This window comes from Vigna radiata, chromosome 9 (genome assembly GCF_000741045.1).
Source record: "Vigna radiata var. radiata cultivar VC1973A chromosome 9, Vradiata_ver6, whole genome shotgun sequence".
Classification (NCBI taxonomy): domain Eukaryota; kingdom Viridiplantae; phylum Streptophyta; class Magnoliopsida; order Fabales; family Fabaceae; genus Vigna; species Vigna radiata.
In genome coordinates, this window is record NC_028359.1 from 6,793,388 (window position 1) to 6,819,117 (window position 25,730).

The 25,730-nt window shown below is 30.3% G+C and overlaps 1 protein-coding gene across 2 annotated transcripts; it reads right to left on the bottom strand.

Moving 5' to 3' along the window:
* Window positions 1-12,348: 12,348 nt before the first annotated feature.
* Window positions 12,349-19,663, bottom strand: LOC106773215 (O-glucosyltransferase rumi homolog). Of its 2 annotated transcripts, none has more exons than XM_014659927.2 (6): window positions 19,510-19,663; window positions 15,222-15,757; window positions 14,285-14,477; window positions 14,136-14,200; window positions 13,845-14,055; window positions 12,349-12,852 (listed from the first exon to the last, which is right to left on the bottom strand). In XM_014659927.2, the coding sequence occupies exons 1-6, from the start codon at window positions 19,630-19,632 to the stop codon at window positions 12,505-12,507; spliced, it is 1,476 nt and encodes a 491-aa protein (XP_014515413.2). In that variant the 5' UTR covers window positions 19,633-19,663; the 3' UTR covers window positions 12,349-12,504. The 2 variants fall into 2 exon arrangements, with proteins under 2 accessions (XP_014515413.2, XP_022642163.1); XM_022786442.1 differs by lacking the exon at window positions 19,510-19,663 and adding an exon at window positions 16,257-16,363.
* Between the last annotated feature and the right edge of the window lie 6,067 nt (window positions 19,664-25,730).

A 25,730-nucleotide genomic window follows, 5' to 3' on the forward strand; every position in this document is an offset into this window, starting at 1 on the left:
TCAAATAATCATTATAATGTTGAAAAAAACTAGGGGTTACACCTTTTATGACTAGTTTATTATGTGACTCAAATGAAACCTAAAATTTGGTGTACATAATTTGGAGTCATGCATTTATTTTATATTTTATTTATCACATACTCATTACGGGATAGAAGAAAAGACCAGTTTTATTAAACCAAAAATTAAAAAAAAAAAAAAAAAAAAAAAAAAAAAAAAAAAAAACAGAGAGTGAGAAAATATATTGTGATTTTTTATTCGTGCATCTTCTTTACATGCATTAACTTTGTTAAATATAGTAAGGGACAAATGACACATGTGTATTTAAAAAACAATAAAAATAATAATAATTACATGCTTTGAAAATACGTGTCTTTAAATTACTTTTTGTTTTTCTGAATTACCATCATGTCATAACACGAAATAATCTTATATGTCATTTCTCTTCCAACTAGTTTAAAAAATATGAAAAATAATTCTATTTATGACAAAAAAACATTAGTGATGTATTTTCTGTGTATTAGCATATGGAATAAATTAAAAACTATTGTATAAAATGAAATGTAATTAATAGGTAAGTATATACATATTAATGACTAATATTATAAGTAAGCTTCATTTAAGTCACTAGTATTTAGATCAATTTTATGTATTTAACAATGATTTCAAACTATTACAATTAGTGGAAGGTGAACAGATCAAATAAGTATAAAATAAATTTAGTATATCTCAAAATTATAAAAAGAACTTTATTGTGTTTATTCTTCAAAATATAAATATTTTATCTCATCCTTTTATTTCATTATATTTTAATATTTTGTACCATTTTTATTATTATTGCATGAATTGTAGAGTCAATCTTGTAAGGATAATTAGGAAAGTAAACTAAATGGTCATTAATAATGAGAATCATTAATTCTAAAACTAGCCAACTTAAATATAAAATGTAATTATTTATAATTAAACTGTAATTAAGTTATTATTAATTAAAGATTCATTTTAAAACATAAATATAAATTTGAATAAAAAAGTATGTGATATTTATTTATTATATTATTAATATTTAAATTACTAAACAGCTAGAGAACTTAAAATTGAAAACAATTTTTAAATCTTTGAACAACTCAATCCAAAAGAAAAATAAAATATGAAGAAATTAATGTTATTTTGTATACTCACTCAATATAGTTGTTGTTTTATCATTATTTTCTTATATTATCATTTCAGAATTTGCTTTCAATTGAAAAAACACACACATTTCGGGTCCCTCCTTGCTTATTTTATTTTTCAAGAATAATCTGGTGCCGTAAAAAGGTTATATTTCCACAATTAACTTTTTGACCTTCTGTCAACCTCCTAATAAAATATAAAATTGGAATTTTCTACCTTGGTTTGAAGTCATAGGTAAGAGAAAAAAAAAGGTATATATAAAAAGAAATTCATTTGAAAACATGTTTCAAATAAAATTATATAAACAAATTTTATTTTTCTAAAACAAATAAATTAAACCATAAATTTAGGTTTTAAAAAATTATTCTTTTTGTGAAATCCTAGAAAATGGTATTTTTAGAAGTGGTGGTAGTCTAAAAGTAGTGAGACTTGATTATTTTAATATTAAACGATTTTATTATAAATAGTTTTGTTATAAATGAGTTTCATTATTTTAAAACATATCATCTCTCTCAGAAAATCACGTTTCTAGAGTTCTCTACCATCTCTCTAACCTTTCTTACTCTTGGATCACCTGTTCGATGATCAGGAGGTGTCTAGACAATCCTTGTGTCAAGAACTACCCATCTGATCGATTAATTTTTTGTTTAGAGCAAGTAAGTTAGAAACCCCTTTCTTTGGTATTTTAGGGTTATTGATCAATAAAGCATTTCTGTTTTGCATGGATTAAGCACTCTCTTTTTTAAATTCTTGGTTCGTTTGTGGTTCTAAGGTTGGCCTCTAATCACCAATCATTTGTTTGTAGGTTTTCTAGAAGTTTCTTGTGCCGCAAGAAATCAGTGGAGCGTTTAAAGGTTCTAGAGCTATTGAGTCAAGGTAAGGGAAGATAGACAATTACTTTTAATTGAAGTATGTGGTGTAAGTTTGATGATATATGAGTATTAAACTGTTTGAATGAAATGTTGTTTGATGTTAGTGATAATTGAGTTAGTTAGGTAATATTGATGATTTGTGTGATGATGTATGGTGTACAATTGTTTGAATCTATGCATGTTTGAGATGTGAAAATTGTGTTGAGGAAGTGTTTGATGTAGATTGTATGGTTGGGAGAAAAAGGGTAATCTTAGTTGTAGGTTAATTGGTTCAAATTTGAGATTTTGATAAGGAAATAGTGAGAAATGGTTGGTGTATTGTTTTGCTACAGTTAGTCTTAGTTAGGAGTTGTGCTGGATCATATTAATTGTCAAAGCGGGTATGAGGTTGTATAAACATGATTTCATTAGTCTAGGATTTGTTTTAAGGAAGTGGAGTAGTGAAAATGAGAATTAGGGGTTAGAGGTCCAAATGATCAGTTGTAATAGCTTAGTTAAGTCATCTGTGACTTGTGAGAACTACTTATTTGATCAAAAATGTGGCAAAAGTGGTAGATTGGGATTTGAGTCTATAAGTTGGTGCTTTGGAGGTTTTGAAGTGGAATAGGATTAGAAAACTCTTTAGGTTGATGTTAGTAAGGTTTATGAACACTTGTTCAAGTAGGTGTATAATACAATCTAAGAGTGTTAGAAGTTGGGAAAGATGCATAGAATAGGTTTTGAGTAGTTGAGTTGTGCAAATTCTACAGTCTTGGTGTTGCAGAATTATGCAGACTCGTTGAGCGAATTCATTCGCTCAATAAGTGGTTGTAGAGGTAGGTCATCTGTCTGAGGACTTTTGCTCAACGAATGGTTGAGGTCTGGGATCACTGTCAGATTTATTCGCTTAGCGAATGGATTCACTCAACGAGAAGTGTAACACATGTTTTGAATATTTCTTTGTTTTATGATACCTTTAAGCTATGTTTTGACTTTGAGGACGGTGTAGAAATATTTATAGTATTCTATGAAGGTTTATTCTTGAGATTATGTATGTATTTAATGTATGTTTAATGATGTTATATGTTGGTATTCAATTTAAAAGTAAATGGTTTCATGGTTGGTAACATGGGTTTCATGGGGAACTCCTTTGGTATGGTTTCAAGTATTGATAGTATGAATGGCCAGAGTTTTGCTGAGGTTTATCCTGACATTCTAATGATCATTCATGCTCAAGTAGAGAGTGATGAGTCATGTCGTGAGAATAGTAGGAGGTCCGAGCCTGAGGTGCCTTTCTCCAGTTGGTAAAAGGGCGTTTGTAGGACTAACCTGATGTGGTAGCTTGGGGTAGTCCAATTATTCCACCACACTGATGCAGGAACCTCTAGAACTTGACATTCCATACAATATCTGAATTAGTTAGTCTAGGTCTTTACATGTTAAGATGTTTTGGGTTGATGTAGTTATATAAATGAATTCTATATGAAATGCTTTAAACTTATTAAGTATTGTTTTGTATCTAGATTACCCTTGCTTTTCTGTTGTATGTTTTTGTATGTTTTCTCTTTTGCGATGATCACCTGATTGGTGTGAGCTTAGGAGACATTTGTTTCAGTTACTGCAACGATAGGTGATCGAGGGGATTCAGTAGAGAAGTCGGATTAATCTACAAGTGCAGATGTTGTCTTCCATAAGTTTGTTTTTTATAGTAGTTATATTATCATAAATGTAATTCATTTTAGTAGTATTTTACTATTTAAAATGAAATGTTACACTTTTTTTAAATGATTTAAATTTTATAAATTTAATAAAAAAAATACATATATAAAGTTAATTTCTAAACACTTATTTAATTATTAATACTTTTTTCACTAATATTATATATATATATATATATATATATATATTTCAAAGAACTAAAATATCTTGAATAATATTATTTATATTTATGAAATGTTCAATATAAATTTTAGGGTTAAATAATGTACATAATACTATATAAGGGAGTTAACATATAATAATATTATAGGATAATTACTAGAACTAAAATAAGGTTTACAGATACCCTAAAATACCTAAGAATTTAAAAACTTTACAAATGATCATTGAGTTTGATACAAAATATAGGAATAAACTGAACGATTATACAAGACCTTGTATAAATCGAGTGGTCTACAAAAGATATGTTGAGCTTGATGACTGAACAGTCCTAATTAGATTGCAGGGTTCTCGTCTTCCAATGCTTATTCCAACGAACACTCATCACATTCTGCTCACATCCACAGGATGATCATTACAAGAGAAAAGGTGAACGAACGGATAACATAAGACAGGACAAGAAAGTAGGATAAGCTAGAGTAATTTAATTAATCCAATAAAACATACAATTCAAACGAGTATATAAACAGATAATAACTAAACATGTCACCATGCAACAACCAAACATACATTTCAAGCAACGACCGATCATTCAATACATGCAACGACCGACCACCTGACTCACTATCCGGATTGTATGAATATGTAGCTACAACGTTTGTGGACCCGGATGGTGTAGTAGTTGGGATGCCCTTAACAACTGCCACCCGAGGTTAGTCTGTTATACCTCGCCCAAGTTACCCTTATGGATTAGGATCTCCTGCCATTCACACACATGAGTTACTCCTCTCTACTTGAGAATGAGTAATCACAGAATATCAGGATAAACGCCAGCTAAGTAATAACCACATTCATACTTTACAACCCTCTGTTTGACATTCCGCCTTGGAAATTCTCTTCCATGTTACTTAAAAACATACTCCTTATTATATAACGTATAATTTCATTCAACAATCACATCTTTACTCATAAGACCAAGAACTCTGTGAACGTTAGAGACCAAACAGAAATTAATCACCTTAATCTATGAACATGACCAAACAGTTATTTTACAAGTAAGGCTCAAACATCCGAAAGGAAGTTTTGAAAACTAAACGTTATTCAATCGAACACTATTGGCTTAGGCCGAATACTATTGGCTTAGGTCGAACACTATTGGTTTAGACCGAACACTATTGGCTTAGGTCGAACACTATTGGCTTAGGTTGAACACTATTGGTTTAAACTGAACACTATTGGCTTAGGCCGAACACTATTGAGACTGAGTGCTAGTACATGATTGAGCACTACCAAGACCGAGCGCTAACACTGGCATAAATGCTAGTATAAGATCGAGCGCTACACTAGGAAACTCACCCTTCTAAGAGCAAACAATCATGAACTGGCAGCACTCTAAGGAAACTGAGTCCAGTTAATGGCCGAGCACAAAACATGACTGAGCGGTCCACAGTAACCACTCGACGTTCTACATAATTTTGCAGAACTTCTACAAAATTATGAAGAATGCCTAACTTAACCAAATCAAAATATCTTTGCCAACTTCCAGTCCTCAAATCTCAAATTATAAATCAATTCAAACTTATCCAAATATACTTAAACCTTCATAACATCAATCAAAAGAATCACATAGCAGATTTCACCTAAATTATGCAGAAACAAGAACTCAAAGACCAAAAATCCAACTTCTCTCTTTTGACTCGTTTTAGAAGAACTTAGAGGTTCTAACAGGTCCAATTACACATGCTCAAACATACCTTACCACTCAATTTCACTCTTAACCTCAAACTCTCATTTTCACCCATTCTTTTCCTTAAAACAAAACAGACCGAACATTATACTGTAGAAAACCCAACCAGTTCACAGATTTCGGCTATACACAGAGTTCAAACACAATTCCATCCAATCATCCAATTATTCATACATGCAAACATTCAAACAGAAATTCCAAACACAGAAAAGCATAATTAAATTATTAACTTCCCTTACCTCGAATAAACCAGCCAAGTTCTACACTTCCAAAGTCTTGACTAACCCACAAGTAACTTCTAAGACAGCCTACCAATATCTTATCGGTGAAAAGAGACCAACCAGAGGATCAAAGAAAGAAAATAGATTTAGAGAAGTGGTAGATGAACACATGCAAGTCGAACAGAGCTTGCATGTCACATAAATTGCAAAAAATTCAAGGAACGAAGGAGTTGAACTTACCCACTCAAAAACAACAACTTTATCGGTTTAAAAGAAAGAGCTTGACACCAGGAATACTTAGGCACTGCATGAATGATGATTGGAAGAAGAAAAAGGTGAGAATTTATAGAGAGAAGAGGGAGAATTGTAGAGAGAAGGAGGAGAAAAGATCTTCAGCAAATTTGAACAGAAGAGGTGCATGCAGAAAGTGGCTTGAAGTTTTGAAAATTTTATTTATATACTACCGTCAAAAACCACTCGGTCCAGTTAAATGCACACACATGGCTTCCACTTTCTCTAAATTTTCTAGTCCTGACAAATAAAGTTGGTTCATGCTCAAAATTTTGATTATGTTTGATTATTAATTTTAAAATGTTTGATTTTTTTTTTAGAAAATCATTTTATTCCCAACTCTAGGTTTTCTTAATCATCTTCCTTTTATTCTTCAAATTTCTAACACATTTATACTTTTTTTTAAAAAATCCAACGCCACATAAGTGATGTACCCAAAGAACACTATCAAAGTTCCTAGTCAATCTCTCTTTTAGATGAGTTTGAATATATGCTCTTTTCTCTAAGGCAAAATATGCTTTCTGTCACATGCAAATTTCTTTTTGATTATCTCTTGTCTCTCTTGGTTCTAGATAAAATTCCTCTAATTAAGATCCAAAAATTGTACCTTAATTATTGTTTGAACCTTTTATTGTGTAAATAGAATGATTCTATGAGTGAAAGTCATTTAGGAAAAAAAAGTAGTGTTAGGAAAAATTGACAAGGTAAGGGAAACTAGTAATTTATAAATAAGATAGATGTTTTTGTATATTTCTTTTTGAAAAATTAAATTTGTTAAGAGGATTGAGAACACCGAGAAAGAATGAGACAATGACATGAAGATTTACTTTAAACCATTATTGAACTTTATAGTGAGGGTGATTTTCATGAATGGGTTCTGCAAAATTAATTATGAAACCTTATTGTTGAAATATGACAGTGTTGAGAATTTATATTGAATTTCAATGGTGTTATGAATTATGATAGAAGGGTATTTAGATGGTGGGTTATGTTGGATTTAAGTATTATGTTATTTGAGTTATTGGTTTGATTCGTATAACTAAATGGGATTTGTGAATCAAGAGAATGTGTTTTGAAGTGATAAGAAGTTTTAACATGATATGGATAGCTTATGAGTAATACGAAAGATACTATTATTTTAAGATTGAACGAACTAGAGTAATTGAATTAAGATAAAATAAGGGTATTGGATTGATGCTTTGAGTTATGATTGGTACTGATGTGGATCGATCATATGAGCTTTGCAATCATTAGAATCCATTTGGTTGATATAGTCATGAATAGGGCATAGTGTTTGTATAATAGAATGTGAATGCATGTGTAAAATGTTGTAAATTGTAGATGAGAATGACAAACATGTGAAAATCTCTTAAATTGAATTAAATCCATGTGTTTACCGCTACTACAAAAATTGGTAAAGAGACGTTTATGAGTTAAGTGTCACCCAATTGTAAGGTCCCTAAAACACCATTTTTACCAATTTCCTTAATGATACTGGTGCAGAAAATGCTTCAGACGTCAGTTATTTTGGGCTTTTAACGTCACCACCAGAACCAACATCTATAAGGGTGATGTTAATGGGACGTCAGTTTTTTGCAAGTGCGGCGTCGATATAGATGTCTGTTAAGTTCAAAGCCCGACGTGTACAGAGACATTCGACAATGCGCTAACTGACGTCTAATCTTACCTTAGACGTCGGTCTGTAAAACTTGGGATGTCTATAAAGCCTTCAAACATTGCATTAGCCAACGTCTTTGGGACATCATAAACGTTAGTTTGTACATTAACTGACGTCTATGAAGTGATCGTTGTGTTTTTGTGCAGTTTTTGTCGTGTCTTAGGGTAGCGTAATAGCACCTCCTTCCTTTGCTAGTTTCTTTGTGAAAAAAAGTTGTGTCTTTTGGACTTCTCATGGCATTTCAACCCAAAGACAAACTCGGATCGATGCCTAAGTTCATTCCGACCGCCAATGAAAAAGAATACGGTGAGAATACAGTGTATTCTCACCGTATACTTTGTCGTTGGCGGTCGGAATGGACATAGGCAACAACTCAAATTCTTCCTTGGATTAAAATGCCGTGAGAAATCCAAAAAAAGCAAGTTTTCCTTACGAGAAAACTAGCAAAGGGAGAAGGTGCACTACGCTACATAAAGACACAACAACAAAAACCGCACCAAAACATAACGAAAACTCATTTTAATCAGTTCAAATGAGATATAATACATCAAATATTACTTTAATCGGAGTGAAAACAACTTTAAATATTTAAAAGGAGAGGAAACTTACTTGGAAATGCAGAGCAGCGAAGAGAAAAGGCAAAGACGATCAAAGTGTTGGTTCGCAAACCGCTGGTTCGCAGTGTTATTTAACAAGAAATTAGACGTCTGTTGTACATAGAACCGACGTCTAAAATAGCAAATACGTCGGATGCCCGACTAATATGACGTCCATTTGATTTTAAAGTTAATATTTCTGTTGTATATAGACGTCGGCTTGGTAGCATGAGACGTCTCGTGGGCGGAAACAAATGACTTTTCACATACCTGGTAGGATTATAGACGTCAGTACCTAAGGCAACAAACGTCTTGAATTGTATATAGACGTCAATGTGGCGGGATCCGACATCTATAGGGCTGAAAAAAGTGACTATTCACCTGCCTAACAGACATATAGGTGTCAGTTACAATGAGCCCGACGTCTATATGTCTGACAAGTTGGTGAGTAGCATTAATTTCCGCCATGTAGACATTGGGGTCCCATCAATGTGGCGGGATCCGACGTTTATAAGGTTGAAAAGAGTGACTATTCATGTGCCTGACAGACTTATAGGCATCAGTTAGCAGGAGCCCGACATCTATATGTCTGATAGATAGGTGAGCAACATTAATTTCCGCTATATAGACGTCGAGGCCCCCTGTAGAACCGACGTCTATAACGGTGAAGGAAATAACTTTTCACCTTACGGTCAGAAATGTAGACGTAGGTTGGAAGAACCGACGTCTAAAATTCTATAGACGTCAGGTTGGAAGGATCAGTCATCAATATACGTTGCGCTTATCATTAACCGACATCTAGCTTGTGACGTTAAACAACATTTTTACATTAATGTGATGTTTGATGATGATTATTCAACACCCAATAGTAATACAGTAAACACATAAGTTTAATACAATTTAAGAAATTTTCACGTAGCTTTAAATGTTTCTCATTCTCATTTACATTTTACAATGTGAATTAGATAATTTTTTTTATGTTGTTGTCCGTGGAAGACGCCAAAATAGTGCCAACGACCATCATTTCCTTACTCTATGTGTGATGTCATAAGTGAGGAAGATGAATGGAAATATGAGAATGGTAAAGAAGGATAAAAGCGAAAGAGAAAAGGTGAATGGTAGTGGAGATGATAATTGGTAAAATGGAAGTGAATGATAATAAAGACGATGACTAGAGAAATGAAGATGAATGGTAATGACTCTTGTTTTATTGTGTAAAAATAATGAGAACAAAGAATAAAGTTATCACATGTATAAATCCTATAAAAAATGCTTATGTCATACCTTTTTGATACAATAAAAAATTTAATGTCATTGAATATAAACGATTATATATATCCAATAATTTTTAAAATTAGAAAATCAAACCAACTTAAAAATTTTAAATAAAAAACCCTTCCAATCGTTATAATTATTAAAAAAACATATTTAATTCTAAATTTTACTACTACAAAATTTATTTTCATCCTTAAATATAAGTAATTCAGACAAAATAATTAAAAATAGTTGCATGATAGAAAGAAAACATAATTTCCATAGAGAAACTGGAATAACCACTTTTAATAAAATTTCATTTATTTTCAATTACCTATATATTAGTACCACTGAAATTGACAACTTCTTAGTATAAACAAAACTGACAGACGGGAATACAAAAGGATAATAATAATTCGATGTTTTAACAATATTTTAATATTATTTATCCGTTGAAGAATGATTCAAAATTATTTCATAGTCAATAATAATAAAATAAACACCAATTAATCACATAATAATATATAAATGATATTAAAATATTATAAAAAAATATTATCAAAATATTATTATTCAATATAAAAATAAAAATATATGGTCATTTGAACAAAATTAAATTAACCTAAAATAGTGCTGAATAAATTGATTTACATAAAAGAAATTAGATCATTTTAAAAGGTAACTGAGTTAAATCATTATTCTAATTTAGGTTTAGTAAAATGGAATTACTTGTTTGAATAAATTCATTAGCAAATAATTTAAGTAATTTAGATAACTTAAAGTGGTTGTTCCATTAGAAGAAAAAGACAAACATTTGGTACTAGAGAATAATGCAAACACGACCAAATAAACAATATAGTTGTTTTATAAGGTCCATGTGTCCTTGTAGAATGGTATTTTATGTGAATAAAAAACTCAGCAATGTTTTAAAACATGCTTATCAGATAGACACGTACGTGCATGTGACAAGAAGGTTTTTGCTTCTGTAACACGTTTAAGCTTATTTTGTATAATGTTGACATCTATAAACTAATTAGCATTACGCATCTTCACCCACATCATTATTTTATGGTATGATTAATGTAATGCAACCTGAAAGTAGTTTTATTAAATGCTACAATTAACAAGGCCATTTTCGACATATCAAAATGCTGTAAGAATGATGATGTTTTCATAATATTTTTTTACAACGAACAGGTATCATTATTTTATTGATCTATTTAAATTTATATTTAAAAGAATATTTAAAATGGACTAATAACAAGTTATCACGTATGCATTCTCAAAATATTGTTAAAAAGTGTTGTTAAAAAACTTTTTTCAATTTTTTTAACTTTCATCATTAATATGGTTTTGTCACCATAAATAATACTTTTTGAACTTTCGTAATTTTTGTCCTGCACTTTTATCAATATAAAAAGTCTTTTGCTATATTTTTAGATTTTGTAGTATAAATGAATTTTCAATTATGTTATCTGAAATTTAAAATGACTTTTAGTTATTCAATTTAGAAAAAAAAAATTGTTTTTGGATTACACAAATAATTTTTTTTAAAAGGGACTTCTGAATTGTATAATAAAGTAAAAAAGAATAAGATTTGCAGTCTATAAATTAATTAGTATTGTGTAATTCAGAAGTCAAACATAACTTTTAAATTATACATTTTTTTTTTAACTTTCTCTAACTTTTAAAAGTTATTTTTGATTTACAGATTGCATAATTAGAAGTTCTATTTAAATTTTGAATTATATAATCTGATTTTTTTAATGTTAATGTTAAAAATGAATTTTAGATTGTATAATTTAAAATTTTTTTTTCAAATTAAATAATTTGAAATATAAAAAAAAAAAAATTCTATATTCATGGAATAGAAAACGAATGAATGGAGGTGCAGGAAGAATTTGGCTTTTTTACTGTAATGATAATTTGTTGGGTAAAGCTTTCTGCACCCCTCAAATTTCTCTTTCCACCCCATAAAAAACTTCCAGAAAATATTTTCCATGAAAGAATCGAAATAAAAATTCCGAAATTATTTATTATGTTCCGGAAAAATAAATTCAGGAGAAAATAGGAGAAGTGATAAGGTGTATGAAGAAAATGATAGGATGCAGGAAGCAATTGCCTAATTTGTTTTGCACTTCATAAAGAGTTTGAGCCCATTCATACATTGCACAGTGATCCTTTCAGGCCCAATTACATTTAGCATTCAACCATGACTAGGTTATTTAATATTTCAATTTATTAATTAATAATATTCTAAATGTTTAAACGCATATTACTTGCAAAATGTAATAACACCTACATTTGTACATAACTTACCTATATATATTTATAAGATTTTATTTTATTATTTACTTACAATAAATAATAAATCGTTAATTTTTTATATTAAATCTTATTTAAGATACTTAAAATCAAAAAATTTAAATTATAAAAAACTTGATAATGTGATGTATTTTTTTAATGTGGAATAGGTTCAACCACCTTCGCATATTTAATGTGTTAATATGGAAACTAAAATAACCAATAAATTATATTTTCTCTATCAATTTTTCCCTCTGTTAAAATGATATATCTTAACATTCTAAGAAATAAAAATAACTGTTCATTTGTTTTATAAACTTATAGAAAGAGAATGATATATTAATTCTTTAATCTTTTGGTATTAGTTAGACCAAACTTGGTCGTGTTAAGCCAAGGCATTGCACTTTATAATTATGTAATATTCTAAATTTACAAGATGCAACTAAAATTTTTGAAGAAATTGACAAAAAAAAAATGCTCTTTTAATCAAAATAATGAAACTCGTTTGAATTTGTTACACTAACAAGTTATTGACACTCTTTTTCTTCACTTGTTCGATTAGATTTTCCTTTTCTTGCAGAAATTGTTTAAGAGTTTGAGGTGTATGAGGAGAAGGCATTGCACATGGAGGTGTATCACTTGGTGAATTCACCATGGATTCTTCCATGAAACTTTTTTGTAAACCTTGCACAGGACATGCCATACTTTCAGAACACATCTCAATAGCTCCTTCTGGTATGGTTGGCTTGTATTTCAAGAGCTTTGCATAATCATTTAACAAATGAAACATGTAATCATACACATACTTCAACTTTAAATTCTCTAATATGTATTCAGTCCCTCCATTGCCAATCACCTGTGCCTGCAACATTTCAAATTCAAAAACATCAATTAGTATACACAGTATCAATGAAACATGAGTTTAATTATACGAGTTTAACACCTCTTCCAACTCAAAATCATAACATAACGAGTTTATAAATCTAAGATCTTGTTCACTTGAATGGATTTGAGGGAGAACGATTGAGTGGATTTGAGAAAATTTGAAGGTAATTTTTGTTGTTGTTTATTTGAGTAAATTTGGAGATAAAAGAGAGTAGATTTGGAAGTAAAGTTTGTGAGAATTAGTGTAAGATTTAATTTATGTGACAGATTAAAAAAATTTACATCAAAATCCACTCTCACTATCTCCAAATCTATTCAAATAAACAAACAAAAAAAATTATCTTCAAATTCTTTCAATTACTCTCCCCTAAATCCACTCGAGTGAACAAGGCCTGAGGGTTAAATATGTTTTTTATCCCTTAACTTTCAATGAAAATTAAAATTAGTCCATTTTCAAAACTTTTGTCTAATTTACTCCCCTAACTTTAGAAATGTATGAATTTAGTCCTTTTGACCAAATTTTGTTAACTTCATTTGATATTTCAAACGTGTTTCTCAGTTAACATTAAAACAAAAATGGGTCAAACAATGTAAACAACCTAAATGTTATCATGAAACATGCTTGAAACATCAAATAAACCTAACAAAATTTAGTTAAAAGAACTAAATTCATTCATTTCTAAAGTTGGGGGACTAAATTAGGTCAAAGTTTTGAAGAGGGACTAATTCCAATTTTCACTGAAAGTTAAGGGATCAAAAACATATTTAATCATAAATCTTTTAAAATCATTTTTGAGAGGAATTAATTGAAAGATAATACTGATAAGACTTTAATCCAACCCACATAAAAAATTTGATATTATTTTCAATTTAAAACCTTAAAATAATAAATTTATAATCTTTAATGTTTGATTTAGACTCATTTTCAACATCTAACATTAATGAACAATAGAGGAAGAAAGTGATTACATTTTGAAGGTGAGAATTCCCCCAATCCACAGCATACTTAATGTCTTCACACATGTTTCTAGGGTTGATGGGCCAATAGTGTTGCAAAGGTACCATATTTCTTGTAAAGAAATCATAATACGTAGGCTCTACTAACAAGGTCATTGAGTCACACAATATTATGTACTTTTCACTCACAGACCATGCAGCTCCTTCTATATAGATCTTATATCTTTCATCACAAAAATTTCGAAAAGTTAGTAAGTAGCATATATGTATCAATGGATTCAAAAGAAAGCATAGAATATTTACCTATGAGTACACTGATTTTCTAGTTTTGCATTCGCATAATTACTTGCTTTCTCCTTGTTCCATTGCTGAAAAGGGAAAGAAAAAGGTTAATTTGAATTTGACATATATAACCTAAATCAAGAATCATGGTTAAAGTTATATATATTTACTATGCTTTCTATTCTTGCATTCCAATCCTGTTGTTTTGTAGGGTTGCACTTCATGAGTTCTCTCCTAATATTAGCCACTGCTGGGTTTCCCTTCCAAAAAGCATAGGGTACCCTATCTATCCATTTGCTCTTCTTGTTGCCTTCTAGTATATTGTGTAATGTTGTTTCCCATGGTCCTATGTTGATCTCAGGCCTGGTCACAGAAACCAAAATATATGAAATCATGTTATATCTTCAAAAGTGAACTTAAGAAACATGAAATTGATAAAAAGAGACTCAACAATAATAAGACACGAGTCTATCCATATAAATAATTAACATTATTTTTAATTCTAAAATAATAAGTTTGTAGGTACTTTTTTTAATAAAGCATTTATCCTTTTGTTAAAAATTCAAACCGGAATCTAAATCTCACATTGAATAAAAAGATAAAATTGAACACCATATAAAGAAAAACATCCATAAACTTATTGTCTTAAGATTTTAAATTGAATGTAGTGTCGATGTACGAGTTAAACTCCTCTTTTAAAGGTATTACATCTTCTCATATTTATGAGACGAGTAAGAATAGCATGACACACATTGATATTCATTTGACACACTTAACAAGGATAAAGTACAATGACACACACACGTGTGAATTACACTCAAATGACACTGCTTTTTTTTTTCTTCCAAAACTACCATTTTTTTTAAAAAAATATTTAAAATGATGGGACTCACCGTGTCATTTCAATGTTAACAGTAAATTGCCGTGTCAAAGAATGATTTTTGTTTTTGAAAATAAAAGAAAATAAAAAGTAAGAAAAAATAGTGTCAAATAAATGTAAAAAAATTATATATACCAAAGATATTTTTTCTTATGGACTTAAACTCATGCTTATAAGAAAATTAGAAGAGACAAAAGGAATATGAAGAAAGGGAATAGAAATTTTACCAACCCCAGAAGGACCAATCAGGGAAGACAATGTCATGTGAAATTTCATCTCCACAGTAATGGAAGACAGGAGGGGGTGACAAGGCTTGTGGACCTTGGAAATTTTTTTTCAGTATAACAGTCTTGTCTCCACACTGAAACATTAGATCCAAATCTGGTATCTTTCCAGGGTACAACCTCAGAAGTTGTAAAATTCCCCATATTGTGAATACATCTCTTGTCTGATACACTTTGCCCAATTTCTGTACATAAACTTTTCCATTTACAATTACAAGCCTAAAATGTGAAACATTTCTGCCTCTTTCAACCATGTCCCTTGTAATTCCTGTACTCTTCCAAGGTTTCAGATCTTCATGGATCCATCTAAAGTAATCTGGACATGATGTAGTTGAATCATCATCAAACTCCAATGTTGTTGGGTAGTATGATGAACATGTTGCTGCTGTGTTTTTATCAGTGCAGTTAAGTGGAAATTGGAGTTGTTGCTTATTGAATATTATAATTGTCTTCAGAAAACTAGTGCTTGTTATTCTTGACTGCAAAAACACAAGAGATATACAAAAATTCAAATCATAAACTAATTATACAAAAATCTCTGAATTTTTATTTTTAAAATTTTACATAAAATAATTTTAATTTATGCAAAAATTTATTGTTTTTTTCTTAGAATGTCCTATGAAGTGTGCCCATATATATAATCAAACAAAAAAAAAAATATTGAAAACTTAATCTTTTTTATCAATAACATAAAAAATCATTCAGTTGGTACTCCAACCTTTTACATTCATACGAGTGTATATCTTAAGTTTATAAAACATATAGTGTATAATTTCTATGTAAAATATAACATATAACTTATAATTAAACTCTATATGTCATGAAAAATCATTCAATTTGGGGAAGGAGACAAACCAATCGATTAAAAGAAATTGATAAGAAATGAATATGAAGGAGAGACAAATTTTAAAAACATATATACAAAATTTGTTTTAATCTACATAGATCAAAGTATAAAGGATAACAAAAACTACTTACAAAATCAGCTTCCAAGAAGAAAGAGCTTGCAACAAAAACAATCAAGATGATGATGGAGAAGAAAATCCATTTGATCATCTTGCTAAATCAAATGGGAGGAGTTAGCCTTAGAATTTTATAACATGTTGTTGACTATTAATACTAAACTAAGTGCACGATCTAAAGAATACTTGGTTAATTATAATTAAAGTCATTGATTCATAATTAATTATATTAACCACTCAAGACTTTTTTTAATTGCTTTCTCAACATTAAGTATATATCTATCTTTTTATTATGAAGTATAATGTTCTTAATGAAAAATTTAATGCTTTTAGGTAAAAATCGTGTAGCATACCGTATATATAAGGGTAAGACCTTAAGCATCTAGAAAAGTTACAGTGAAAAATTAGGTTAAATTGCAATTTGGATGCTATTTTTTTTTTTGGGTATCCTTATTTATTTTTACAATATTTTAGTCTTTTTTGATTTTTTACAAAAGAACATTTTTTATCAAATTCTCATTTTTTACACGTGGTTTATTTATTTTCACTTTTATTCAAATTAAATCTAAACCTAATATATTCATTTAAGTTATTCAAGAAATAATTTAACTAATTAAAATGTAAAAAAGAATTAAATATTAGACTAAAATTATGGATATTTGAAAATATAGTGACTAAAATAAATAAAATCCAAACTTTACAAACTAAAAGGGACCAAATACAACTTGGGCTTAACAAGTACTTTAAGGGAATAACCGTGTAATTAACAATAATATACTTTATTAAAAGTCTTGAATTATTTTGAAAAACTATTCGTTAAATTAAGTAGTTTAGGTTTTTTAATATAATAAAAATGTTAATTTTCCTTGTGAGTGTCAAAAAACACTATTTAGCATTTCTCTTTTAAAAATAACATAAATAAATATTTACATTATAATAGAGTACAAATTTAACAATTCATCTTTAGTGAGTTATTTATTTATTTATTTATTTGCGATGATGTCAGTTAAGAAAAATTAAAAAGATAGAGTTAATAAAATACACATCCTTTTAATGAATAATTTAACAATTTTAAGAAAATAAATTTGATTAATTAATTGAGCTGATGTGGGAATTCCAAAGCAAAAACTGTGTTTGGTTTTACAAGAAAATAAATCATTTTTATAATTATGTGAGAGAATTTAAATTAATAAATTGTCATGTTTTCAAAATTAATCTTAGAGTTCGTTCATTAGGAGAGAAATATATAAATAATTTATTTACATTTTCCTAAAAGAAAATTAGTATATGTACAAATTAGAAATATTAAAAAATTTATATGAAAAATTAGAAAGTAACTTTTAAACCTAAATCAACTTTACAAAACTAATTTATAAGTTAAGTTTTGCATTCACTTATATATTACAAATTGATCTTATATAGTCGAAGTTGAACTTTTAACAAAAAAAACTCCTCTATACATATTTTTTATGTATATTTAAACAAATCTTTTCAAAAGAACTTCTAAAAGAGAAAAGTAAAAATTGTTTTTAATTTTGATATAAATATAAATGTTGATTTGGACAAATCTAATACAAAATTATTTTTATAAACTAGTTTATATATAAATTAACATTAAATTAAAAATTACATCTATATAAAAACAATTAATGCCAATAGGTCTCAATTTCTTTGAAAAGGTAATTGAGTGCGTAACTTTGAAATACATCAACTTAAATAATTCGTGCTTTAACGTTTGGCTGCCTAAAATCGTATACCTAGGTTAGGCTGGTTTGCTAGAAAAGAAAGAAACAATTATGATGGGATAAAAGGGAATGAAAATTAAAAAATTGTAGAACATAAATAAAACAATAATGAGAGAAATAAAAGAAATGAAAAATAAAATAGAAAAGTATGTAATAATAATTCATATATATATATATATATATATATATATATATCCTACCTGTACTTAACTGAATAAACAGTATTATTTTCACTAATATTTACTTGAAAGTCAACATTAAAAGCTATATTTTTTTTTAGATTATGAGAGACACAATTTGGCTCAAAGATATTGAATTTTATTTGGAGATGTGAAAACGGGTCACAACCACGGGTTAATCTGGTCTATTATGGTTTTAATCGGGTTAGGTTTGAAAAAATTATATTTTTTTATATAGGTTAGATTTAAATTTGGCTCATGCGGATTGAACCTGTGGTGGGCCGGGTTAGCCCATCAACCCACCTACCTAATTTTATTTTATTAAAATTTAATTTTAATTTTATAAAAAGATATTTATTTTTTTTGTTTAAAAAATTATTTAAGTTCCCTATTTTCAAAATTAATTAAACACTGGAGTGAAATTTATAAGTGAAATTTGTTTAGATTTGAATGATAGAAAGTTTGTAATTTTTTTTATGTAAAACAAATTGTAATTAAGTGAGTCTGTGAGTCAACCCGGGTTTACCCAATAACTCAGGTTCAAATTGTTCTGACTCACTAATAAATAAGTCGGATTGGGTTGAATCACTAAGTAACCAACCCGTGATGAGCCAGATCGGATCAGGTCGGGCTAGATTACCTATTTTAACAATTCTAGTTTTATTATATATAGTTCAAAAATATAATTATTTAGGCTCTATTTTCTCTTTTTTTTTTTTCTATCTCTCTCGCATCTTCATTAATTATAGTCATTAGTTATTTCATGAATTTAAACATGCACTCAAATTCATGGATTCATAACTACACACCAACCAAGTCAAATTTCAATATTATTTTAATACAAAAGTTATTACGTGGGAGTGACTTTAATCTCTTTTTTACGTAATCCATTTTAATTCTGTCCCCCCAAACCTACTCTAACCCTACCTTTTCATTCATCTTTCTTTCTCACTTAAAAAAAAAGAAGTTATAACAGAAATACTCACCCTTTTAGGAATTTATATATTTTCATTTTTCAAAATTAACATACATGATATATTTACTTAATATGAAGAAGTAAAAAAGTAAAAATATAATTTCAAGACCACTAAAAATAAAATAATAATAATAATAATAACAGTTCAGATTGAAGTCAAATTCAGTTTATAAATCATCAATAACACAGCACCCTTTAGCTTGATGCAAAGGGATATTGAATCATTCATGAAGAACATAGGGAGATTGAGAAAAGAAGGAAAAGCAAAGCATCGTAATATTAAGCTAAAAGAAGTTAATCAGAAACAGATAAATTAACACTAATTAACTAATTAAGAAGATGAATTTTGATTAAGATGAGATTACTTACAAGATCAACCCAGTTGACAAAGAAATTGGTTGTAGCAAAGAATAAGAGGAAGGAGAGGGAGAAGAAGCCATAGGTTGAAACCCATTTTCTTTCTTTGCTCAATGATTGATTCTTAGCCATCATCAATGGAGTTCTTCAACTCCTGCAAATTTTGTCATGGTGTATCACTACATATATGCACCAACTACCTCAAATATAGGATCTTAATAATATTTTTATTTATTCAAGGTTCAAACCTTGCTTAACAATAAAATATACAACATATTTTTATCCAGTCAAGGTTCAACCATCTATAAACAATGGTATCTATAGCTTTTAACAAATCACAAGGACCATATAATATAACTTTAATAAATCACTAGTTGTGTTTCTGCTTTAAGCATAAGTTGTTGTAGTCTAACATAAGTGGTTCTTAACTTTAGCTTCTGAAAAAATAAACTTAATTAAATTAATCGTATCATGAATGTTTGGTTCATGAAAATAAGGTGTTATTTTGTTGGGAAAATCTTCTTCTGTAAAAGAATAGTGCAGCCGCCCGTATATTAAATTAAGTGAATAATTTTTCTTCTTGTTAATATTTTGAAATATTATAAGCAAGTTTTTCTTTTTCCTTTTAAGAGATTATGTAAATTATTAACTTGTGAAATTTGTGTAGAAAATAGTTAATTTTGGGTATTTTAGAATTGTTAGGAAAATTGGGATTTATTATGTTTGATTGATAAATGTTTGGATTTTCTTATATTTTTTTAAATTTGGTATGATAGGTTTAAATTGGGCAATCCTTGATTTTGCTTTTAAGTGGTATCGACTTGTGTAATTCAGTTTAGTATGGTTACTTTTAGCTATATTGATTATGAATTTGGAAACAGTGTTTTAAGTAGTTGATATTAGTTATTTTGAGTATTTGATATGTAAGAAATCAATTCAATCAATTTCACTGTAAAGTATTTATCAAAAAAATGAAAGATGAAAATAAAGAAACTCGCTTACGAGGAAGAACAAGAAAGATGAAAATAAAAGATGATTGAATTGAAGTGATAACAAGTTCCAACATACACTACAAGAAAAATGCTAATTATATACGGATTTTTATATACGGATTTTGATCCGTATATAACTGGAAGGTTATATACGGATGTTTTATACGGATGGTCTTATATATGGATTTTCCGTATGTAAAGGGGGTAAAGGATTATATACGGATTATCCCTCTGTAAGATCGGTATGTAATATTGGCGCGTTTAGGCGGGAAGTTTGCCAAGGATATATCCGTATATAAGACCGTATGTAACTGTAACACATATTTATCCGCGGAATTTAAATACGGATATGATAATAATTAATTAAAAAATTAAAAAAAGTAATATAGAATCTGATTGTGGAAATGTTCTGGCATTGTTCTCCTTCGAGCCAGCCCCCTTTCTCGAGCCCAGTTTCCCCCCTCTGTCGAACCTTAGTTTCTGAATGCAACCATCCATCACCATCATTCTCGTCAACTCATTCTCGTCTACTTCCATGTTTCTCCCTCTGTGATTCGCACTCATTCTCGTCAACTCGTCATTTTCCGTCATCGAGCCTTCTTCTCCCTTGGCGAACGTTCTTCTCCATCATGTAGCCATTCTGTGTTAGTGGAACTGTATTTGTGTTAAGCCGGTGGACAATCTTCATTTGAACCCTAGTGTTGTTTTCCGTCATCCAAACCCTAGTTCTGCTCCTACTGGAACCTTCATTGTGTGGTAGTGGAACCCTCGTAGTCGCAGCGTGGTTGTTTTGGCGATCTGTCAGTGTTCGTTATTCTGGAGTTCTTGAATTGGTAAGTAATTTTTGTTAATTGTTAAATACGCTAATTTGTTAAATCGAATAACCCTAATTTAATTTAATTTTTTTGTTGGGCACGAAATGATGTGTGGTTTGGATTATGAAACCCTTGGGTGCATTGTGTAGTGAAGATTGAGAGGGCTTTAAAGGTATGTTTCCTTTTACGTGTTTTTTGTTTCAATATAGAAGAAGATGGTTACTAGTAAGGAGAATAGCTAGGATATCATAGGCGTATAAGGTTTTGAGGTATGAATAATTATTTAGGATGTTCTGTTTAGAAAAATCATGCACAGAAGACTTTGAAAGATAATAGAAGTGGCTAACTAGAGCTAAGGAAAGTGGGGTAATAAGTTTAAAAGAATGGTGTGAGAAGAATGGAGTTTTGTGTGACATATAGAGTGATGTTGAAGTAAAGGGTGAGTTAGGTTAGGTTTGGAATAGTCTTGATTAACAGTTAAGATGATCTTATCTCTTTTTTCTGTCATTTCTCTCTTTCTGCAGAAGCGAAGAAGACGACAACGAGGGAGAGCGGTGGGTTGAAATAATATCCTGGGAGCCCAGAGCTTTTCTCTATCATAATTTTGTGGTTAGTGTTTATGTAAATGCTATTGGCATTTGTCATTAAGATGTGACATTTTGCATGCTTCTATTATGTTTATGGTTTTCAATGTGTCCTCTTGTGAGTAAGAACCTGGTTTTTTATTTATTTATTTTTTCATTTTCTTTCCCCTCTTTTAAAATCAAGTTTTGTTGTGGAGATGTAGAGGTGTCTGTGTTGAAGTTATTTGAATGTTATATAGAGCTTTTGATTAGATTTGCCTTTAGGAAATATTGGAAAATCAGACTACCCAAGCTCACTTAAAAATTTTCTTTTGTTAGTGATGTTGTGCTTGTAACTGATTATACGGATTATCCGTATATAAGTTATATACGGATTATCCGTGTATAAGTTATATACGGATTATCCGTGTACAAGTTATATACAGATTATCCGTGTATAACTTATATACGAATTATCCGTGTATAACTTATATACGGATTATCCGTGTATAACTTATATACGGATAATCCATATGTAACACTACCTACGACAGTATTATATACGGATTTTTTGCCGTATGTAATCCGTATATAACCAAAGATTATATACGGATTTGGGGCCTTATATACGGATTTTGCTGTAGATAATGACAATTTTTCTTGTAGTGATATGTCTATGGGAGAATTCACTAAATTTAAATATTACAAATTCATAGTTTTTTTCACAACAAACTCTCAAAGTACAACTTAAACTTAGTTTCTAATAATGATATAGAAGTCCTATTTATATAATAATAATATGGTAATTAACACACGTGAAACACATTTAGATTAATGCTAGAGTAAAAATAATTTTTTATAACTATTTTTTATACCAGTTGTAATTTATCCATTAAAATAAATTATACGGTGACAAAATTATAAATATGAGAACACTTTTTATATCGGTTATATATTATACCTGTTATAGTTTTAATTGGTATATAAAAAGCGGACACAATGACATTTTTATAATAAAGAATAATTATTTTTGTACCGGTTCTAGTTATAGTCAATATACAGGAAGTTGTGTGGTGACATTTTTGGAATAAAGAAAAAACTTTAAATACTGGTTTTATAATTGGTATAAAAAAATAGTTTTTGATATATTTTTAATTTTAAAAACAAATATTATACTAGTTGGAACTTTTAACTAGTATACTATGTTTAATTTTGCACTTCCTTCCTTTGCTCACTAGTTTCACTTCATTTCCAATTAAGGGTAGCAAAATGGACCAACCTGACTTGTTTAAGTCCGGCCCGATACGGGATCTCATCAAGTGGAGGATCTCGACCCACTCAAACGAGAGCATTGACTTATGCTAGAGTGGTTAGGCACCATCTTCAACACTAAGCAACTGCTAAACCTTGAGTACCAGTCACTACAAGAAAATAGTCATTTACCTATATATTATTACATGCAATTCAAATCAGTATGTAAGGGACCTGTTACATACAAATATTAAAAATTGAATTACATACGATTTTTTCTGTATGTAATGGGAAAGATGTATACCTACGAAATTTTCGTATGTAAAATTTATATGTAATGGTGGCATCTTTGAGCGGGAGCTTTGCCAATAATATATTTGTATGTAAAATTCGTATCTAAGTGAATAAAACTCCATCTAACTGATTTCATACATATTTTAAAAAAAAATAATTAAAAATTAAAAATAATTTATTTTCCTTATCTAACATTCTCTCAAAATCACTCGCACTTTTCCCTCTTTCTGGAAAATCACTTTTGTTTTTCCCTCTTCCTCATACAACCTCTTTCTTGAAATTTTACACTAGTATGTACTCTTTTATGGTTTTCCTCTTTGCCACATCTTTCCTACTATCCCTGAGTTGTTTTTAGAAACTCATATTGCAATACCAAAGAAGGACTTGGCCAAACGCTTGAAATAAATTTGAGGCTCCAAACATCAAGCACTGCCCCCTCTACTCAATAAGGAGATGCCAAGGACATTATATCTCTTCATTTGAATGATGAAAAGATCGTGTTGGATCGATAGTTGAAAAGATGCAAGTTAAATAAGGGAAAGAAGGTTGGCGTAGCGTGAGATGAGGCAACTTTTGCTCATTCCAAGTTTAACACTTGTCCCTCTTTGGCTGAATACCTCATTGAGGAGAATATTGTTGAAGTGTTTTAAAATCAAAACTATAACTGTCATAACTGACCTGCTGTTACAGTTAGATAGCATCAGTTCTGATATATGCTTTGCTTGTATCTCAGTTTGAATTTTAAGTGAAAATATGATTTACTTCTTTTCTCAGATATTCATCTCTCTTGATATTCTCTTTGTCCAAATACCGTCATCACATAACAGTGGTATCCAGAGCGTTAGGTTTCGATTCAAAGAACTTGCAAAGCGTGGGTGACGATCAACAATGGCGTGATGGCGGGACTGATACACAACAACCTTCCTATCTTTGATGGCAAAGACTTCGACGATTGCTGCGTCAAGATGAAGGCCATCTTAGGGTTTCAAGAGGTGGACGAAGTGGTGAAGAAAGGGCTTCAAGAACCCTTGAAAGATGACTCGGAGGCGGTAAAGAAGTTGTATAAAGAGAATCGCCGCCTTGACTGTAAGGCAAGGATGTTGCTTCATCAGTGTATCTCTCCGGCGATGTTTCAAAAGGTCTCGAAAGTTGCAATCGCGAAAGAAGTATGGGACATCCTTCAAGAAGGGTATGGAAGTACAGGCAAAGTGAAAAAGATATGTCTGCAGTCTCTCCAACGGTAGTATGAACTTCTTGGTATGGGTGAAGACGAAATAGTGATGGAGTATTTGGGAAGAATACAAGCTCTTGTCAATTATATGATAGCTTGCGGAAAGGTTTTCAAAGACAGAAAAATAATCGGAAAAATTCTACGCACGCTGACGCCACAGTATGATCATATTGTGATCACCATTGAGGAGTGTAAGGATTTGGAGATGCTTAAAGTTGAAGAGTTACAAGCACATGAGCAGAGGTTGCTGGAGAGGAAAAATACAGAGAAAGTTGCGACGCAGGAACCAAGTCAAGCACTGCAAGCAAGCTTGAAACAAAGTTTTAAGACTCATGGCAGAGGTCGTGGGAGATCACGAGGCGGAGGTGGTCGCAACGGTGGGAGAAATTAGAAACCATCGGAACAGAATAATGAAGAAAATGGTGATGATCAGAAAGAAAGGGGTAACCGAGGCGACAAATACTCGAGAGGAAGAGGTCGAAAGGGTGCTGACAAAAGAAACATCCAGTGTTATACCTGTAGTAAGTATGGGCATTATTCCTCTGAATGTTGGCAAAACGAATCTGTTAAGAAGAATAAAGGTGATGGCGTAGCCAACTTAGCATAAGATGCCTGTGAATCCGATTAGAACATGTGGTATTGATGGGTGTCGCGAGTGAAATCGAAGAAAGAGGAAGAGAGGACTTGATAATGGATGATATAATGGAGGACAGGTGTTGTAGAAATGGGGATTATGTGTTGCTTCCAGATATTGTGTTTCAAACAGACATGCGTGGCAGTTGCATCGAATACGTGTCTCACACACATGATACGCGACATGCAACAATGGGTATAAGTGATAAACGGGTTATGTTGTCCAGTGATAACAACGGTCATGCGAAGAATGATATGAGCTGGTATCTTGATACCGGGTGCTCTAATCACATGACCGGAAACAGAGAATGGCTTGTTGATCTTGATTTGAGAAAGAAGAGCAGTGTTAGGTTCGCAGACGACAACACCGTGACAGCAGAAGGAGTTGGCAGAGTAGTGATCTCATGCAAAAATGGAGGAGTAACCTATATGGATGATGTGCTATTTGTTCCCA